The sequence below is a fragment of the Drosophila ficusphila genome, unplaced genomic scaffold (genome assembly GCF_018152265.1).
Source record: "Drosophila ficusphila isolate 14025-0441.05 unplaced genomic scaffold, ASM1815226v1 contig_106, whole genome shotgun sequence".
NCBI classification, from domain to species: Eukaryota; Metazoa; Arthropoda; class Insecta; order Diptera; family Drosophilidae; genus Drosophila; species Drosophila ficusphila.
Window position 1 is genome coordinate 8,838,897 of NW_025063993.1, and position 18,180 is coordinate 8,857,076.

Below are 18,180 nucleotides of genomic sequence, written 5' to 3' on the forward strand. Positions count from 1 at the left end.
ACAAAATAGTATCCGATAAAACTTATGTTAGGTATGCATTTATTTTAAAGCACATAATTATACAATCAATAAAGATGGGAGAAATAAATTTTGTGAGCATAATAATTAGGAAAGGAAGCTTAAAAGAAACCTAAAATTAAAACCGATGGGTAGAGGATAGAAGTGATAGCCTGGACAGGGAGGCCAGATGGTTAAGGGAACCCTTGAGTCAGGGTTTCGGTAAGCATCTCTCTCGAAAGGGGTTAAGCTTAGTCTAACTAATGATCAATTGCCCATGCCTTCGACATCCGATGATCGGCGCTTGAAGATCACGCCCAGCGGTAGCTAGTCCATATCATCGTCGTCGTCATCGGAAATGGTGTATTTCTTCTGTGACCGCTTGCGTCGCGTTTGCTTTTTGGACGTGGTGGCTGCACCACTGCCCACATTCGATGATTGCGTGGGCGTCGCCGGAGCACTGGCCAAAGATTTGTTCAGTTTGAGCTTCATTTTGACAGCAGCCGCGGATGTTGTGGCAATCTCCTCGTCATCGGAACCATCATCGCCTCCATCTTCGTCCTCGTTTTCCGAGTTATCCGAACCACCGCCGTTTCCGTGCCCTTCACCCGTATTTTCTCCGGCTGCCACTGCAACTGCGTCCGCTGCAGCTGTTATTCTCTGCCTGGCGGCAACAAACACCTTTTGCAAGGCCATCGAATCCAGGTAAATCAGCGAGGCCTCTTCGTTATAGATCTGCGCATTTTGGCACAGCTGCATGAAATCCTTCTCCAGCTCGTTGAGATCGGCGTACTTGCAGTCCTCGATGCGCTGCAGAATTTTCTTAATGTCCACCGGCCGTTTGATGATCTCATAGTAGTCGGGCAACCGCTGGCGAGACGGCAACTTCATGAATGGCTCGGACAGGGTGCGACCATCCTGGTTATGCTTGATCACCGCACTCATTATCTTATTCATCTGCTTCTTGGAACGCTTGTCTATGTTCTGGCGTCGTCGCCGCTTCAATATCAACGAATCGTCGTCGGACTCTTCTTTTCGGTTCTTACGCTTGCGTCGTTTGCGCTTGGAGTCGTCCTCCTCCTCTTCCTCGTCAAACTCAGCGCCATCGTCAATGGCTTTCAGCCACTCCTTCTCAGTCAAACTGTCCGTGTAGTCGACCTCCTTGCGCTGACGGGAACCTCGACCTACAACCAAATAGTAAGACAATTAGTAAATTAGTTAAATAAATCATATGACTAGGACTCACCGAGAATGGTATCCTCATCGTACTGATAGTGGAAACGCTCAACCTCGTCGTCGTCCTTCGTCAACCAGTCGGGCAATTCGGACTCATCGATCAGGCGCTCCCTGCCCGGATGGATCTCCTCGTCCTCCTTCTTGCGTTCTGCATCCATGCGCTTAAAGATCTCTATCTCCTCTTCGCTGCGAGCAATCATCATGTTGATCATCTCGTCATCGGGCACCTCATTTTCCTCCTCCTCCTCGTTGTCATCCTGATGCAGGATCGTTTGGAGGAACTGCTGGCGTTCGCTGCCCGTTGATTTTTGATCGAACATACCGGCCTGGATGACCTTCTCGTCCATGTTCAACTTGTATCTAGCGGCAGCCAGAATTCGCTCCTCCACGGAGTTAACTGTCATCAGACGGAGCACGCGCACCTCGTTACGCTGGCCAATACGATGAGCACGATCCTGGGCCTGCAGATCCTGGTGAGGATTCCAATCGGAGTCGAAGATCACCACAGTGTCGGCGGTCTGCAGATTGAGACCCAAGCCACCGGCTCGAGTGGATAGCAGAAAGACAAACACATCCGAACCCTTGGCGTTGAATTTGCGCAGCAGTTCGCCACGATCCTCGGCTTTGGTGGTGCCGTCCAGTCGAAGGTATCCAAACTGGCGCCATCCCAAGTAGTCTTCGATAATGGTCATGCACTGGGTCATCTGACAGAAGAGCAGCACGCGATGGTCTGTGGCCTTCAGCTTGGGCAGAATGCGGTCGAGCAGCTCGAATTTGCCGGATACGCGATACAAATCCGGACCTAAAAAGCAAAAGAATTAAGATCATAAAGATTGCACTAAAATAAGAGTAAGGAAAACTTACCGGACACCACGCCATGTCCTCCGGTGTGGTCGCAGTACTTCTCCTCGATGTGCTGGAACATGAAAGGATGGTTGCAGAGCTTGCGCAGCTGGACGATCGTGTTCATCAGCGCCTTGGCGCCACCCTTGCCGTGCTTGCCCTTCTCGGAGCCGTCGGTGAGCAGGACGCCCTTGCTCTGCATGTGCTTGTAGAGAACCCGCTGCAGGGCGGACATGTCGCACTTGATGATGTACTCGACCTTGTCGGGCAGCTGGTGCTCCACCTCCTTTTTGAGACGGCGCAGCAGGAAGGGACGCAGCACCTTGTGCAGGCGGCGAATGATGAGGATGGTCTCCTCCTCGTTCAGCTCGACCTTCTCGCCGGTCGTAGCGAATGGTGCATTGAACCACTGCTCGAACGTGGAGCAGGACTTGAAGATCGAGGGCAGCAGGAAGTTGAGAAGGGCCCACAGCTCGGGAAGTTTGTTTTGTAGTGGAGTGCCCGTGAGCAGCAATCGATAGGGAGCAATGTAGTGGGTGTTCAGCACCTGGGTGAGCTTACAGTGGTGGTTCTTCATGCGGTGACCCTCGTCGATGATCATGTACTTCCACTGGATCTTGGCCAGCACCGCCTTGTCCTTAATGACGTACTCATAGGTGGTGAGCAGCACATTAAACTTGGTTGCCCGCATCTGATTCTGCAGCAGTCGCCTTCCCTGCGGACTTCCCTTGTAGCTGACCACGCCCACTGCCGGCGCCCACTTCTCGAACTCCAGCACCCAATTGGGCAGGGTCGAGAGTGGGACGATGATCAAGTAGGGCCCCATCACCTTTTTGCGGTCCATCAGGTAGGTAACCAGCGAAATGGTCTGAATGGTTTTACCCAAACCCATTTCATCGGCCAGGATGCCGTTCAGATTGTTGTTGTACAGCGACACCAACCACTCCAAGCCCTTGATCTGGTACTCCTTGAGCGTGCCATTGACCATAATGCTGGCCTGCTCCACCACCTTTTCGTGAATGGTGTGGGCGATGCTGTAGTAGGTCTGCTCCTCTGTCCTGTACTCATCGTCCTCCACCTTGGCCTTGGTGATCAGATCCTTGGGATCGACATCGCCGCCCGCCGTCGCCGCCTTATCGGTCACATCCTCCGTGGCCGTTGGCTGCTCCTCCACCTTGTGCTTGTGGTCCTCGTTGCTGCCGCAGCTGTCCTCCTCGTCGTCGATCCAATCCCAGCCGGGATGCATGTTCAGCCAGCGGTGCAGGTGCTTCAGCATGGGAGCATCGTCGCCGGTTAGCTTCTTGCCCGTGCACTGCTCCACCACATGGACACGCATATCGGCAACGATGCTGCCCTCGTCGATGCCAATGTACTCGCCGCTCATCAGGAGCTCCTTCTTGAACTGCAGCAGCCGCTTGCCCTCCTCCTCCTTCTTCTTCATCTGGTCGTCCTTGTGCTGCTTCACCATCTGCGTGAGGTTGCTGATGTACTCGTCCGTCTGCGACAGCAGGAACGCCAACCGCTTGTCCTTCTTCTGATCGATGAGCTTGCGGTAGCCCTCCTCGTCCTCGGCCATCAGACGGCGCATACGTTCCTTCTCGATGCGCTCCTGCTCCTTCTTCTGTTCGCGCTCTGCATTCGCGTGATGGTTCATCACGGCCTTGTTCATCCTGGCAAGCTGAGCCTAAAGGGAGGAAATGAATTATTAATCACTCATATTCTAAATTCCCTATTCCATATTTCCATCAACGTACCTTATTATTCCTGTGGAACTCCCTCAAATCCTTGCCGTGCTGCAGCACCGCCGCCAGGAACTCGAGATGCTTCTGCCGACGCTTGCGTTCAGCCTCTTGCTTCTGCTGCTTCTCCAGCTTTTCGGTGGCGCGTGCCTCCCGCAAGCCCTGTCGCTTGGTCCTCTTGTAGAACTTGATGTTCAGCGCGGTCTCCAACGTGGTGTCCCTTCTCGTGCACTGGACAAACTCCATGCGCAGCTGCCGCTGGAAGTTTAGGACCCTCAGGGCCCTCAACTCAATGGCTGCCTGCAGGCGCAGATCCTCGGACATGGTGGCCGGCAGACGCTGGAGCTCCTGCATGCGAAGCGATATCCTGGCCGCTATCCGGTTCTCCCGTTCCTGCAGCAACGTGATGGGATCCAGACCAACGGGCTTGGCCACCGTTGTGATGCGGTTGGGTTTCGGCATGGGCATGCCCGCTGGTGGCACCTGTCGCGGTGGACCGCCTCCTGGCTGAGGAACCTGACTGCCAGGCGGCATTCCCGGCAGAGCTCCCCTCACCTGCGGCGACGAAGGGATCAGTGGCTGTCCTCCGGCGGGTCCCATGCTCAGCGGTTTGCCTCCATTAGGCAACTGATGCTGCAGTTGCTCCGGCGGCGGTGGCTGCGGCTGTTGTTGCTGCTGCTGCGGCGGCTGTTGCTGCTGGATGGGCGGGGTCCACCCACCTGCGGTGGTTGGGGCGGCAACGGTTGTCCCTGCTGCAAGTGTGGCGGTGGTGGAGCCACCTGCATTTTCTGGCCAGGAACAGGTGGTCCATAAGGATTGCTAGCCGGTGGCGTGGAGCACTGGGGCGGTGTTCCCGCCGATGGTGGTGGTTGTTGCGGCTGTTGTGGCTGCACTGGCGGCTGACCGGCATGTTGGCTGCCCGGTGGCGGTCCACCTGGTGCTCCGGGTGGCCCAATCGGAGGTCCCGGCGGTGGCTGTTGCTGGGCCGCCTGCAACGCCTGCTGCATCTGCATGGATATGGGCTTGTTCCGCGCCAGCAATCGGTAGGCAGTGATCTGTGTGCGCAGCAGGTTAACCTGATTGCCATTGAGGTGCTGGTGCTTGGAGGTGGCCCGCATGGCCAGCAGTTGGGAGTAGCGCGGATCCTCCTGCAGACCCTTCTCCTCCATCGAGTCAATAGCGCGCTGCAGGGCGTGCAGGTTCTCCTGGCTGGAGCGCTCCGGCGGAGGCGGGCCGCCAGGCGGTCCTCCAGGTGACACTATGCAGGGTTGTGTTGGGGCCTAAAACATAAGTTTTTGTCAATAGTTATATTTTTTTTCTTATTTAAACCATTAACTTTGATTATAATATTATTTTTTTTTTTATTAATTATAAGTTATAACATTTTAATTCTCAAAAATTATTATAGGATTGCGAAAACAGTTTAACCAGATAATTCTTTCTTTTTATGTTAATTCTTTGTCTTATTTAAATTATGCAAATAAGACTCAAAAAAAAAACGTACTGCAATTTCCATTCTGTCGAAAAGCTGACTTCAAGTGCAAATAAATTAAAAGCTCCCTTCCAGAATCTCAGTTAGCGAAATTCAGTCAGTGAACCAAGTTACTGAGTTGAAAAAACTCGTTCTACTGACTGCTCTCAGTGTTTAATTTGCTCGAAGCGAAGTCACAAGAGTCGCAAGATACGGCAATTAGATATAGAAAGATATCACAGATAAGTGAGATGGCAGCCAGCAAGTCACAAATAGAGGAGCTATACGATTTCATCCATCCGCTGGCAGTGAAAGCTGGGGAAATCCTACTGGAGGGTTATGAAAATGCCGGGAAAGCTGTCTCCCTCAAGGATGGAGAATTCTACAATGTAGTCACTGCCTATAACAACCAGATCGAAGAGTTTCTCATGGAGACGATACTGGCTAGCTATCCGGATCACAAGTTCATTGGCGAGGAGGATACCCACAAGAACAACAACGTGACTAAAGAGCTCACGGATGCGCCCACTTGGATCATAGATCCCATCGATGGCACTTCCAATTTCATTAAGCAGATCCCACATGTCTCCGTTTCGATTGGTTTGTCCATTAACAAGCAGATTGTACTGGGGGTGGTCAATAATCCTGCCCAGAGAAAGCTATATACAGCTAAATTGGGACAGGGTGCCTTTTGCAATGGGAAACCCATCCATGTGAGCAGCTGTGAGCAACTTAACGATGCCAATGTGGCTTATGAGGTTTGTTTGCTGCACGCTCCAAAGATTCGGAATAAACATATCAAGAGGATTTACCATGTGGGATCCAATGCCAGGAGGTTGGATTAACCATATAAAAAGTATCCCATGTTTTCTATACTTTTTAATCCTTTTTCAGACTCCTTGCCTATTCAGCTGTGGTGGATTCACTTTGCATGGTGGCTGCCGGTAATCTGGATGCCTTTCACATCGAGGACATGTATCCCTGGGATTGTGCCGCTGGCTACTTGCTCATCCGTGAGGCTGGCGGAGTGGTCACCCATCCGTATGGTGGACCTTTTGATATCATGAAACCCGATTTAATCTGCGCCGGAACGGAGAAACTGAGAGCGGAGATAGAGAAACTCATTCGGAAGGCCGATCAGGAGGAGCATGTTGGCGGGGAATGAGTTTTAAAACCCTGAGAGCTTTTGTCAACAAGAATATAATCTTGTCGTCAAACATTGAAGAGCGCATCATTTAAATGGGGGGTTAAGATAATGAGGGAAACTGCAAATCATCATGCAAACACAGTTTTAGAAACTAGGTTTATTATGTTGGTTCTATAATATAAATGGAATAATATCAGATTGTTTGTACGCTTACAAACCCCGACATTACAATATTGACTACAAAATTCTGGAACTACTTTAAATGCACAAAACAATATTTTCAATTAAATTTTTTTTTTATTAAATCATATTTTTAGCTTCTATTTTCTTGTCTTGCACTGTATCAACACACCCACGAAACCGAAACAACGGCAGTTTGTAAGCAACTCTATCGCCGCTCTTCGATATGTCCAAAGTTCTATTGGATAGAAAAAGCTTCCCCGAAAAGCTCTTCTCTCGCGTCGCACTTGGTTGCCCAGCTGATTTCCATTCATATAGTCGAGTTGCTCAGTCGGAAATCAACAGAAAGAGCGATGAGTTCCCCGGTCAGCGAGTCCAAGCTCAAGGAATACTACGATGTGGCCCTGAAACTGGTCCTCAAGTGCGGACCTCTGATGCAGGAGGGCTACCAGAAGGCCAAGACGGACTACAAGGTCAAGGCGGACTTTTACGACTTGGTCACCGTGTACGACAAGCAGATCGAGGACACTCTCACCGAAGGACTGCTGGCCGCCTTTCCCGAATCCCTGATTATCGGGGAGGAGGAGTCCGCGGCCACGCATCGCGAGGCGGAACTAACGGATGCGCCCACCTGGATCATAGATCCCATCGATGGAACCACCAACTTCATCCACCGCATCCCGCATTGCTGCATTTCCGTGGGCCTGGCCATCAACAAGGAACTGGTGGTGGGCATCATCTACAATCCGCCGGCGAACGAACTGTTCTCCGCCTACAAGGGACATGGAGCCTACCTAAATGGCCAGCCCATCCACACCTCTAAAGTGACGACGGTAAGAGAGAGCTTATATAATTCGGGAGCAACAAAAACAAAAGAATTCAGAAAGTATACTGTGACAAGCAAGATAAACGAAATATAACCATGCATGTCATTCTGACTGCAATCAGGTTTATCGGTGCACGAAAAAATATTGGTTTAACTTGGATGGGTTAAAAATATTTTGTTAGGAGAGCCTTATCCATGTTATCCATTTGACTGATCGCAAAAAAAAAAAGCAAATATTCTTTATCATTTTATAAAGAACAGAAATAACAAATCAACTTTTAAAAAATGTTAGCAGAAACTCATTAAATTTCTGCAATTGGCATTTATTAGACTAAATTATATTCCAATTATATTCTCCCCCTTCCCAGATCAACCAAGCGGTGATTGCATACGAAATCTCCCTGATCCACGCCGCTAGGGTGAGGGACAAGAACGTGAAGCGCATGTACAAGATGGCCTCGAATGCCACGGGAACCCGGTGCTTTGGAAGTGCCGCTCTAACCCTTTGCTATGTGGCCACCGGTCAGTGCGATGCCTATCATGTGGAGGATCTGAAGCCCTGGGACTTGGCTGCCGGAGCCATCATCCTGACCGAAGCCGGTGGCACAATTGTTCACACCAGCGGATCCAAGTTTGATGTGATGAAACCGGACTGCGTGTGCGCCTCCACGCCGGAGTTGGCCAAGAATGTGATTAGCCTTATCGAGGAGGCCAATCAGATCACAGAGTACACATTCAAGTAAAGATAAGACCTAATTCAGTATGCAAAGTCAGTATCCACACATTTATCATTTGTCAGTCAGCTATAAACAATTGTAATCGCAGGAGATTGAAGTAAAATATTCCAGTATATAAAATAAATAAAATAAAACAATCCAGATCTCTGAAAGCATGTTTATCTGGACAAAGCTTACTTAAAAGCTTTTTCAAATTGATATGGAGCTCAACAGCTGTTCGCCTGGAAAAATTAAATAGTTTGCAAGCCATGAGCTACGAAATTAGCGAAGAAAAACTCCGGGAATACTACCAGGTCTCCTTGGATCTGGTAAAAAAGTGCGGTCCCCTTTTCCTGGAGGGTTTCCAGAAACCAAAAACTGATTATGAAGTCAAGTCGGCTTTTTACGACTTGGTCACGGTGTACGATAGACAAATAGAGGCCACACTAGCGGAAGGTTTGCTCAAGGCCTTTCCGGAATCGAAAATTATAGGGGAAGAGGCTTTGGCCGACGCCAAAACACAGCCGGAATTGACGGACGATCCCACCTGGATTATCGATCCCATCGATGGAACTAATAACTATGTGCGAAAGATTCCCCACTGCTGTATTTCTGTGGGTTTGTCCATCAACAAAGAACTTGTGGTCGGCATTGTTTACAATCCGCCGGCAAATGAATTGTATTCCGCTTGGCAAGGTCACGGAGCTTTCCTAAATGGCCAACTTATTCAAACTTCTAATATTAAAGTGGTAAGTGCGGTAAAAGTTGTGAAATAATCACAATCTCTGGGAACAGATAAGATTTGGTCAGAGTACATATAAATGTGGGAATAATTCAAAATAAAATAGGCAATTCCCTGAGACTTTTACACAAATTAAAAATCCTTCAAAGCCACGCATTCAAATCAACATTTGAGTTAGTTTATTAGTATTGTGATGTTGTAGATAATTGTGAATTAAAAAATAAAACGATCTTAGTCATAATGTTTCTTTGGAAATATATAATAAGTATAAGTAATAAAAAACAATTATTTTACTGATAACAACATAACTAGGGAAATACATTAATAAAACAAACGTATTTTTTAACACACTGTATGAGTTTCAATTGCAGATAAATCAAGCGGTGGTTGGCTATGAGATCTCCCTAATTGTGGTGTCCAAGGGGCGGGACAAAAATGTGAAGCGTCTCTACAAGTTGGCGTCGAATGCCACTGGGTTAGTGACCCAAAAAACTCTGATCTCGTCCTAATAATTTTAACCTCGTTTTCCCTATCAGCACTCGCAGTTTTGGTTGTGCAGCTCTCACGCTTTGTTATATTGCCGCCGAAAGATGTGACGCCTATCATGTGGAGAACCTTAAGCCGTGGGATCTGGCAGGAGGTACTGTAATCCTCAGGGAGGCTGGTGGAAAAGTTTACCACACCAGCGGATCAAGATTCGATGTGATGAAGCCTGATTGTGTGTGCACATGCACTGAGGAGTTGGCCAAAAATGTAATTGAACTTATAGAAGAGGCCGATAGGATATCAGGTTATACATTTGTTTAAAAAATAATAAATTAATATCTTATGATAATCAATTGCAAAACAAATTGACAAAACAAGTATTAAAGTATGGCAAAAAATAAAATCCAATTCCTAAATGGAATTAAGTAAACCGATTACAGGTTATCCATTTGAATAATAAAGCAAATAATCATTATTGTTTGGTAGTCAATAGATATAGTTACCAAAGATTTTAAATTTAGGCGCAACACAGACTGCCAAAACAAAAGATTAAAATTTCTTAAGAGAAATACAAGAGACAATTGTCATTGGAACCCATTCAAAACATTGCTCATAATAAAGACTTTTGATTGATCTTTACATAAAAGATATGAACAAATTTAGCACAATACTCCTTCTGTGAGGCCTGTTAAACAATAATGACTTGCTGCCCGAAATTATAAATCATCTAATAAGGTCTGCGAGAGGGAAAAAACGCTGATAAAAACGAGTTTTACAACTATTTGACTACACCGGCTGCCTGCGGAGATAAAAGAGTCTGTCTATGTGTGTACATCAAACAAATTGAGATAAAACTCAGGCAAGCAGCCAGGTGAGATGCCAATTTTCAGTACACGCTATAAGGAGGGGCTGTCGTGCAGCGTTCATAAAACTTGATGCAGGCAAACAATCAGAGAACGAATGTTTCGCAAATGTAACCGAACCGAAAGAAAGCTTCAGCGCCAGCCAGACAAAGTAGCCGGAGCGTGGAGATACTTCCAACCGGGCACAATCTCTCTGATTAGTTGGCACCGCGAGCTGAGCAGCAACGCATCGGTTTTGTTTTTTTGGTCTGGAAATACAATATCTTCAAAATGGCAGAAGTGAATCAAGCGGATATCGAGGAGTTGTACAACTTTATCTATCCACTGGCCATCGAGGCGGGCAAGATCCTCATGGAGGGATACGAGATGGCCAGTAAAAATGTCTCGATCAAGGGCGATTTCTACGATGTGGTCACCGATTACGACAACAAGATCGAGGACTTTCTCATGGCCAAGATACTGGCCACTTATCCGGAGCACAAGTTCATTGGTGAGGAGGCAACGGCCAAGAACAACAATGTCTCCGGCGAACTGACGGATGCACCCACCTGGATCATCGATCCCATCGACGGCACTTCGAATTTCATCAAACAGATCCCACACGTTTGTGTTTCTATTGGTTTGTCCATCAACAAACAGATCGTTGTGGGGGTGATCAACAATCCTGTCCAGCAAAAGCTCTTCACCACCAAGTTGGGTCAGGGTGCCTTTTGCAATGGCAAGCCCATCCACGTTAGCAACTGCGAAAGCGTCAAGGATGCCAATGTGGCCTACGAAGTGTCATTGCTGCACGTTCACTCGGTGGCCAACAAGCACATCAAAAGAATCTACCATGTGGGATTAAATGCTAGACGGTGAGTTAGTATTCAGTTGTTTTAATAACTTTCTTTAAGGCTGGAAAACATAAAAAACATTTTGTTTGCTTTCGTTTATACAAACGTTATCTGCGTACAAAACAATTAACCAGTCAAAGCTTAATTTAAAGCTTCAATCGCTTTGCATTCCATCGATCAAATCGAAAGAGTCTTGCAATTACTATAAGGAACATATGTACATATAGATGCTCAATTGATTGGTTAATTTGTTTGCTTCAAAAGCGATACCATAACCCATTGTTCTGACATAAATAAAAAATATTTATACAGTTTGTATGATCTAATTCGTCTTTTAGTTTTTGAGTCGATTTTGTTACTAAAAGTGTAAATAAACCTAAATATTTCCCTACTTATTTTCAGACTTGTAGCCTATTCCTGCGTGGTAGATGAGCTATGCATGGTGGCAGCTGGCAATCTGGATGCCTTCTACATTGAGGACATGTATCCCTGGGATTGTGCCGCTGGTTCCCTGTTAGTAAAAGAGGCGGGAGGCGTGGTAACACATCCTTTTGGCGGACCCTTTGACATTATGAAACCAGATCTTATTTGCGCCGGAACGGAGAAGTTACGCAAGGAAATCGAGGACCTGCTGCGCAAGGGTGATCAGGAGGAGTCAGTGGGAGACAAGCCAGTGCCAAAATAATGTTGGCACAAAACTCAAAATTGCTTCACAATAAGGTCAGCTGAACTGGCACTTATCGTTGGAAGCTCTTATTATGGTGAGCTTTTAGATATATTCCAGCTTTGATCGCCGGCAGCTGGTAGACACGATACACAAAAAATGGCGGGAAAGCAAACAACTCTTCGTTTAGCCTTTTTGAAAATAACTTTTTATGATTTTGTTATTTTAATTTTAAGCCTTGAGCTGCCAAAATAAATCCCTATACAAATTTCGGAAAATATTGTTTAACTATTCTGCGTGGAGGTTAAGAGACGTCTGCTTCTACATATAAACATATGTTATAAACTCTACCAATTTTAAAAAATATTAACTAAGTACATATGAATAAACACCATAAATAAACAACTCCAAAATGAGTAATTCTAATTTTAAACTCATCAATCGTTTGGAATGTTAGTGAGGCAGAGAAATAAGAATTATTTTGGTTGTCCTTAAAGGACGACTTAAGTGGCACTTACATTGGGAGGCATTCCGTGAGTTTGGTAACCAATTGGCGACATATTCGGCCCCGTCGGCGGCATCTGCATTCCCATGTGAGGACCTTTTGAGAAAACTACGGATAATTACATGCGAATAAGGCGACGTTGCTGTGGGTAAGCTGGTTAACATACTCATCCCCTGGTGATGTGGTGGCATATGGTGACCGGGAGGACCTTGTCCCGGTGGTCCGTGCTGCATGGGATGTCCGTAGGCACCGGGATGACCCGGGGGCGGGGGGTCCTTGCAGAGGTCCTGGCTGCTGATGCGGGTAGGGGCTGTGCGGTGAGGGGGCAGGGCTCTGCGAGGGCGGAGCCATCGGACTGGGCGCCTGTGGCGGTGGCATGGGACTGTTCGCCGGAGAGGGCGAGGCCATATTTTCAGCTCCTTTTTATGCGCTTTACAGAGAGAATCCTTCCAATAATAGCCAACCAACTTGTGCAGCGTTATCTGCAAAAAGAACACACGTCAATGCACTGTATTTAACAACAATATAAAACATACAGCCACGATATGTAATCGAAGCTGATTTTTTTGCAGTCGTCGTTCGGCACACTTTTTTGCGCAGTCCGGTGCAAACATAAAAATAAACAACAATACACCCGCCAAAAGGGGCAAATTCAATGTTATTCTTATCGCGCACGGTGTAGGGAACCGCACTGCTCTATTTCTGACCGAAAGTATTACCTATTACCACGGTTTTTAGAAGGTTTTTCACACTTTTCTCAACGCGACGCGACAGCAAAACTCTAATGGCGGCCGTCTCTATAACAAAAGTCACGTAGGGGTGGCAACTCTGACAACCGGCAATAAGGCTGGGCGCGTTCAGCAAAGTCACCATTAGTATTTTTTTAAATATTATCTTGTCAAAAAAGCGAAAAGTTAATAAATTATTTATTTATTATTATCAAATATAATATTAATATTTATTTTAAAAAAATTCGTGATTAATATTTAACTGCTGAACGCACGCTGTGACACGTCATGTTCACGTGGCCTGTGAATGGCAAAAACGCAACCATTCTCTGCCCAAAAAAAAAAGTGAAAACAAGATTGTTTCAATTTTGTATTAATTGTAGCACCGAATACAATTACCTAGGTTTATACTCAAGCATTTAGAGGCAGCGCCAGCACTAGACAAAGTTCAGCCGGAATCATGGGTACGTAGTCCATGGAAATTGAATCTTCCGATTGGACAACACCCGGTGACGATGTCTGGTCATAAAAATCGTACGTTCCTTCATTCCAGGTGGGGTGCTCAGCTACTTTCGCGGATTGCTCGGCTCCCGGGAGATGCGCATCTTGATCCTGGGCCTGGATGGCGCTGGCAAGACCACGATCCTCTACAGACTGCAAGTGGGCGAGGTGGTCACTACGATACCAACCATCGGATTCAACGTGGAGCAGGTCACCTACAAGAACCTCAAGTTCCAGGTGTGGGATTTAGGCGGACAGACAAGTATTAGGTGAGTGGCCGTTACGGATTCCAGGACATAATTGGTTTAATGGATTTCCATGTTTTATAAGCCCTACTCGTTTTTGGCGAAACTATTTTTGGAAATGAGATAAAAAAAAATGTTATATGTATTTCCAAATCAGACTTTTTATATCCACATTTTGATATAGTATTATCTATAAATTTCTTTTAAAAAAATTAATGAATGCAATGAAGTTAAATTTCTAAAATTCAAAACTTTTAATTCTCAAAAATAATCTTAATTTTGAATTATTGATCCGATAATTTTTTTAAGAATGTAGAGCTAAGAACATTTTGGTGCCAAATAAAACTCAACTGCTGCCAGTATATCAAAATATTAACTATTTTTATTATTATTTCAGACCCTACTGGCGTTGCTACTACAGCAACACAGACGCCATCATCTACGTGGTGGACTCGGCGGATCGGGACCGCATAGGCATTTCTAAGGATGAGCTGCTCTACATGCTGCGCGAGGAGGAGCTAGCAGGCGCGATACTGGTCGTCCTGGCGAACAAGCAGGACATGGACGGGTGCATGACCGTCGCCGAAGTGCATCATGCGTTAGGGCTGGAGAACCTTAAAAACCGCACATTTCAAATATTCAAAACATCGGCCACCAAGGGCGAGGGTCTCGACCAGGCCATGGACTGGCTGTCCAACACCCTGCAGAGTCGCAAGTAAAACCTTAGCCAGTCTCAGTCCCCCAAACCCCTGTGTAAAAATGTATGTCCAAAGCATCGCCAGCTAGGAAACGTCTACAGCTTTTTTCAAATTGCATATTGCGCAAAAAATCCACGAACCTAAAAAAAAAACTTTGTAATAACTTCTAGTAATATAATTATTAAATTATAGGATTAAACAATTCAGTAAATCGGTAAATTCATGCATCGATCACCACTCGGGCAGTCCGAAACGCTGCACTCTCTTCTCCTGTGCGTCCAGATCCATGCGCACCTTTTGTCGCATGTAGAAGATGGGGCAATCTCGATTCGAGCAAATCACCTCCTCATGCAAGGATTCCTGACACCTCTGGCACTCGGTCCAGAGGCGGGAGAAGTGCTCCTCCAGTTCCCTCTTCGCGCTCACCTCCTTCTGGTAGAGCTCACTCATCCGTGGCTCGCAATGTGGACACAGGCAGGCCTGCTCGTACCCCTTGGGCATTAAAGATTTGCAGCCCAAGCAGGAGGTTTTCTTGGTCATAAAGCCAGCCAAGCCACCCACTTTGGACGTGACCACAGTTCGAGTGCGTGTATGCTCTCCTTTCAACAAAATGGATTCAGCATTGTCCCCCAAAATAGGTTCAAAGATCCTTAGCAAGGGCTTCGATAGTTGCTGCTCCAGATAATAATTAGCATCGATGGGCACGCTGTTCTCCAGAACGTACAACGGATCCTCTGCCTTCTGATAAGCTGGAGTATTTTTAGCTGCCGCACAGATCACATAAGGAACTCGATCGCCTAACTTGGGAGCCGTACCCGGATCCCTTTTCTTCATCTTGGCAGCCAGCTCGACGTGTGCCTGCTTAGCTGCGTAATCCGTCTTCGCCAGCTCCTTGGTGATGACCAGATGCGAGATGTCTATCCGGTTGCACAGGAGGTCGGCTATCACCTGTTTAACATAGGCCACTGCTCCATCGGGATCCCTTTCAATGAGCAGTTTCTGCAGGCAGGAGTTCATCAGGTTGGCCACCAGTGGGGAGTTGTCTCTCCTCACGGTTTCAATGCCCTTGCAGTCCATTTTGTCGTAGGTCTCTGGACGCGTAAAGTACAAGCCCGCATAGCGTTTCTTGTTGATCAGGAGATACGGATAGTACACTTTTTCGAACTCCAGTTTTATGGGATGCACAAACTTGGAGCTCACAAGCTCTGCTGCTTCGCGTCCCAACTCCATGCTTCGCTCCAGTGTTTTAACGCCAAAATTAACCATCACGGAATCCGTGTCGCCGTAAATGACCACCGCATTGTTCTCGTAGCCATTGGCCTGGGTGTAGTGCGACTCCACCTCGTTTTTGGTCATTTCAATCATGGTACGTCCATAGGCGGTAACACTGCCAGAAATCTCTAGACAAGGTAACTTTCCCACCTGAGCGCCTGTGAATCCATATACGGAGTTAGCGGAGATTTTTAACGCCAGCTGCCTGCCATCCAAAACCTTTCTTTTAAACGGATCAGTTTCCACTTTAAGGTCGTTTTTGGCCCGCTTTCTGGCTGCCAGCAGCGATTCCAGGATCTCGGGAAGGAGGCCTCGACGCACCTCCGATTTCACAAAGTAATTGTTGGCCGGTGTGCGCTCCACTTGATCGTCCTGGATATTCTCCTGCTCCCTTAGCTTCTCCCGAGTGCCACCCAAGATCAGAGTGGTGTAGCACAAGTTATGTGCCATCATAATACTTGGGTACAGCGAGGCGAAATCCAGTGTGGAGATGGGATCGGCATAGTAGCCTCGTTTGGGCTCAATCACAGTGGCTCCCTCGTACTGTTCATCCGATCCTTGAGAGGTATACGACGGCATTATAAATCCTTTGGTTTTAGCTTTGCGCAACAACTGACTTAATACTTTTATCTGCTGACCACGGGTGAGCAGAGACTCTAGCGGCACACCCGTTACCCTGGCCATTTCCATGTAGTTCACAATGGCCATTAGTTTCTCCAGCAGTCGTAGCGGTAGGTAGGCATCTTTTAAGCAGTACATGGCCAAACGGCGCCGTGTTTGCTCATCTCCATTCTGAAGGTCCGTGATGATGCTATGATGCACGTCCTCCTTTTGCTCCTGCAGAAAGTGATAGCTCACAGCGTTTAGTGTATATGATCGCAATTTGTAGTCGCGCAACAGGACAAACAGAAGATCAAAGGGAACCCGTCCCTCGAAATTAACATACTGGTTCTCCCGACGGCCCATCTGCTTGGACTGTAGCATCTGCTCTTTGATCACCGAACGGATGTTCTTGATTCTGCCCAAATACTCAAAGTTCTTCACCTTCAAGTGCGCTGCCCGATTGAGTAAGTATGGGAAATCAAAGTTGTTGATGTTATAGCCCGTCAGAATATCAGGATCGACTTCTCGGACGAAGGCAGCCCACCTGTCCAGCATTTGGGTTTCTTTTTCGTGGCAAAGCACTTGACTGCCAATAATGGGAGCACACTCATTCAAGGTAAAAACATTCCTGATGAAAGGTTCACGCTCGCCTTGCCTTATCACCATATTTGCTATCTGAATGACTGGATCCATTTTAGCTTCGGGGAAGATTCCCTTACGACCAGCGCATTCAATATCGAAGGAAAGGATGCGGAAGGGAGCAACCTTTGACCATTCGCCCTCGGGTTCGTGGGATATAAACCTATCAAAGGCAACGTCCACTTCGATTTGACAGCGGGATTCGGGCAGGGGCTTGCTGAGGCTGTTTCTTAGTCGCCAGTGGCCTTTGGGCAACTCAATCCAATTGCAGCCCACCACTCCATTGTCCACCATGAAGCGAATATCGAAATCTATATTATTTTCAAAGGCACGGCAGTCCTGAAAGTCAATCTCCGACATGATCACCTGATTTTTGAGCAGACGTGAGGCGGCAGCCACGAATCTAGGCAGTGTCAGCGAGATCTTAATGTACCTCTGCTTTTTGTCCCCGTTGTAACCGTGGATATTCAACTTCTCCACCAGTTCAACCATTAACACAGCCTCCTGTACATTGTCCTTATTATTGCGAATATCGGCTATAACTTTCTGATCCAAGTCTTTTTGTAGTTGTTCGCAATGGCGCTCTTCGAATTTCTTGGGTGCTTCGATATAGAAGTACGGACAAAAGCCATGAACATGGCAGCACACGGAATTGCCCTCCATAGTGATGCCAAACATTCGTACCACCGGCACGGGTCCTATTTGCGCACCCGGCATCCCTGGAAGCGGTTGGCCCAGATAATTTTCCACATCTAACTGCTGAAACTCCAAGCCGTCCTTTGAGGGATCTAGTTGTGGAGGTCGTGGTCGGGACCAACGCTCGCTGGTCTGCTGATTCTCAGGTCCATCGCCCAGTAGCAAGGTCTGGTCCATCTCCTCAGAGTTTTCGAATGCAGCCAGCTCTGCCTCAAAGTTATTTTCCTCATCATCATCGAAATTCCTGTAAGAGTTAACATGTAATGTGTTTTATACTTCAGTGTGGTAAGCCTACCGAGGTTTTTTGGCCTGGCCATTAGAGGTTCCATTAAATTTGCGTTTGGCATCCATTTCGGCACCCAAGTATTATGTTTATTGCAAAAACATAAGATAAAAATTGATGATGCCAAAAAATTAGGCGCGCTTTTGCAGGTGGTTCAAGTTAGTGTGACCGCAGTCAGCAAACAACAAGTGCACTTTAAATTTAAATTTGCATATGGTAAAGGAATTATAATAAGAAAATTTGTTTCTCTATTTAAATTGTTATATT

At 46.9% G+C, this 18,180-nt stretch overlaps 7 protein-coding genes across 7 annotated transcripts; 5 read left to right on the forward strand and 2 right to left on the reverse strand.

Annotated features, from left to right (window-relative positions):
* Positions 1-22: 22 nt before the first annotated feature.
* On the reverse strand, positions 23-13,058 carry LOC108096288 (ATP-dependent helicase brm). The gene is given in 9 exon segments (XM_017197759.2): positions 23-1,181; positions 1,244-2,035; positions 2,098-3,760; positions 3,831-4,525; positions 4,528-5,095; positions 12,262-12,356; positions 12,415-12,520; positions 12,522-12,730; positions 12,968-13,058. Coding segments are annotated over 8 exon segments (4,971 nt in total). The 5' UTR covers positions 12,657-12,730; positions 12,968-13,058; the 3' UTR covers positions 23-264.
* On the forward strand, positions 5,381-6,743 carry LOC108096290 (inositol monophosphatase 1). Its single transcript, XM_017197763.2, has 2 exons — positions 5,381-6,121; positions 6,181-6,743. The coding sequence occupies exons 1-2, from the start codon at positions 5,538-5,540 to the stop codon at positions 6,449-6,451; spliced, it is 855 nt and encodes a 284-aa protein (XP_017053252.1). The 5' UTR covers positions 5,381-5,537; the 3' UTR covers positions 6,452-6,743.
* Positions 6,934-8,317, forward strand: LOC108096293 (inositol monophosphatase 2). The gene is made up of 2 exons (XM_017197766.2): positions 6,934-7,446; positions 7,808-8,317. Exons 1-2 carry the CDS (start codon positions 6,967-6,969, stop codon positions 8,180-8,182), a joined length of 855 nt encoding a protein of 284 aa, XP_017053255.1. The 5' UTR covers positions 6,934-6,966; the 3' UTR covers positions 8,183-8,317.
* LOC108096291 (inositol monophosphatase 2) lies at positions 8,395-9,817 on the forward strand. Its single transcript, XM_017197764.1, has 3 exons — positions 8,395-8,904; positions 9,269-9,372; positions 9,434-9,817. The coding sequence occupies exons 1-3, from the start codon at positions 8,425-8,427 to the stop codon at positions 9,702-9,704; spliced, it is 855 nt and encodes a 284-aa protein (XP_017053253.1). The 5' UTR covers positions 8,395-8,424; the 3' UTR covers positions 9,705-9,817.
* LOC108096289 (inositol monophosphatase 2) lies at positions 10,108-12,176 on the forward strand. Its single transcript, XM_017197762.2, has 2 exons — positions 10,108-11,100; positions 11,482-12,176. The coding sequence occupies exons 1-2, from the start codon at positions 10,517-10,519 to the stop codon at positions 11,762-11,764; spliced, it is 867 nt and encodes a 288-aa protein (XP_017053251.1). The 5' UTR covers positions 10,108-10,516; the 3' UTR covers positions 11,765-12,176.
* Positions 13,059-13,283: 225 nt separating the features above from the next.
* LOC108096369 (ADP-ribosylation factor-like protein 1) lies at positions 13,284-14,639 on the forward strand. Its single transcript, XM_017197920.2, has 3 exons — positions 13,284-13,440; positions 13,530-13,746; positions 14,120-14,639. Exons 1-3 carry the CDS (start codon positions 13,437-13,439, stop codon positions 14,439-14,441), a joined length of 543 nt encoding a protein of 180 aa, XP_017053409.1. The 5' UTR covers positions 13,284-13,436; the 3' UTR covers positions 14,442-14,639.
* On the reverse strand, positions 14,581-18,112 carry LOC108096368 (DNA polymerase delta catalytic subunit). Its single transcript, XM_017197919.2, has 2 exons — positions 17,926-18,112; positions 14,581-17,874 (listed from the first exon to the last, which is right to left on the reverse strand). The coding sequence occupies exons 1-2, from the start codon at positions 17,979-17,981 to the stop codon at positions 14,652-14,654; spliced, it is 3,279 nt and encodes a 1,092-aa protein (XP_017053408.1). The 5' UTR covers positions 17,982-18,112; the 3' UTR covers positions 14,581-14,651.
* Between the last annotated feature and the right edge of the window lie 68 nt (positions 18,113-18,180).

Bases quoted from the DNA above. Each gene is read 5' to 3' on its own strand.
- LOC108096290 (XM_017197763.2), top strand. From the start codon at position 5,538: ATGGCAGCCAGCAAGTCACAAATAGAGGAGCTATACGATTTCATCCAT. The intron at 6,122-6,180 runs GTTGGATTAACC...ATCCTTTTTCAG, and splicing joins GTGGGATCCAATGCCAGGAG to ACTCCTTGCCTATTCAGCTG.
- LOC108096293 (XM_017197766.2), top strand. From the start codon at position 6,967: ATGAGTTCCCCGGTCAGCGAGTCCAAGCTCAAGGAATACTACGATGTG. The intron at 7,447-7,807 runs GTAAGAGAGAGC...CCCCCTTCCCAG, and splicing joins ACACCTCTAAAGTGACGACG to ATCAACCAAGCGGTGATTGC.
- LOC108096291 (XM_017197764.1), top strand. From the start codon at position 8,425: ATGAGCTACGAAATTAGCGAAGAAAAACTCCGGGAATACTACCAGGTC. The intron at 8,905-9,268 runs GTAAGTGCGGTA...TTTCAATTGCAG, and splicing joins AAACTTCTAATATTAAAGTG to ATAAATCAAGCGGTGGTTGG. The intron at 9,373-9,433 runs GTTAGTGACCCA...TTTCCCTATCAG, and splicing joins TTGGCGTCGAATGCCACTGG to CACTCGCAGTTTTGGTTGTG.
- LOC108096289 (XM_017197762.2), top strand. From the start codon at position 10,517: ATGGCAGAAGTGAATCAAGCGGATATCGAGGAGTTGTACAACTTTATC. The intron at 11,101-11,481 runs GTGAGTTAGTAT...ACTTATTTTCAG, and splicing joins GTGGGATTAAATGCTAGACG to ACTTGTAGCCTATTCCTGCG.
- LOC108096369 (XM_017197920.2), top strand. The intron at 13,747-14,119 runs GTGAGTGGCCGT...TTATTATTTCAG, and splicing joins GGCGGACAGACAAGTATTAG to ACCCTACTGGCGTTGCTACT.
- LOC108096368 (XM_017197919.2), bottom strand. From the start codon at position 17,981: ATGGATGCCAAACGCAAATTTAATGGAACCTCTAATGGCCAGGCCAAA. The intron at 17,875-17,925 runs GTAGGCTTACCA...TAACTCTTACAG, and splicing joins GGCCAGGCCAAAAAACCTCG to GAATTTCGATGATGATGAGG.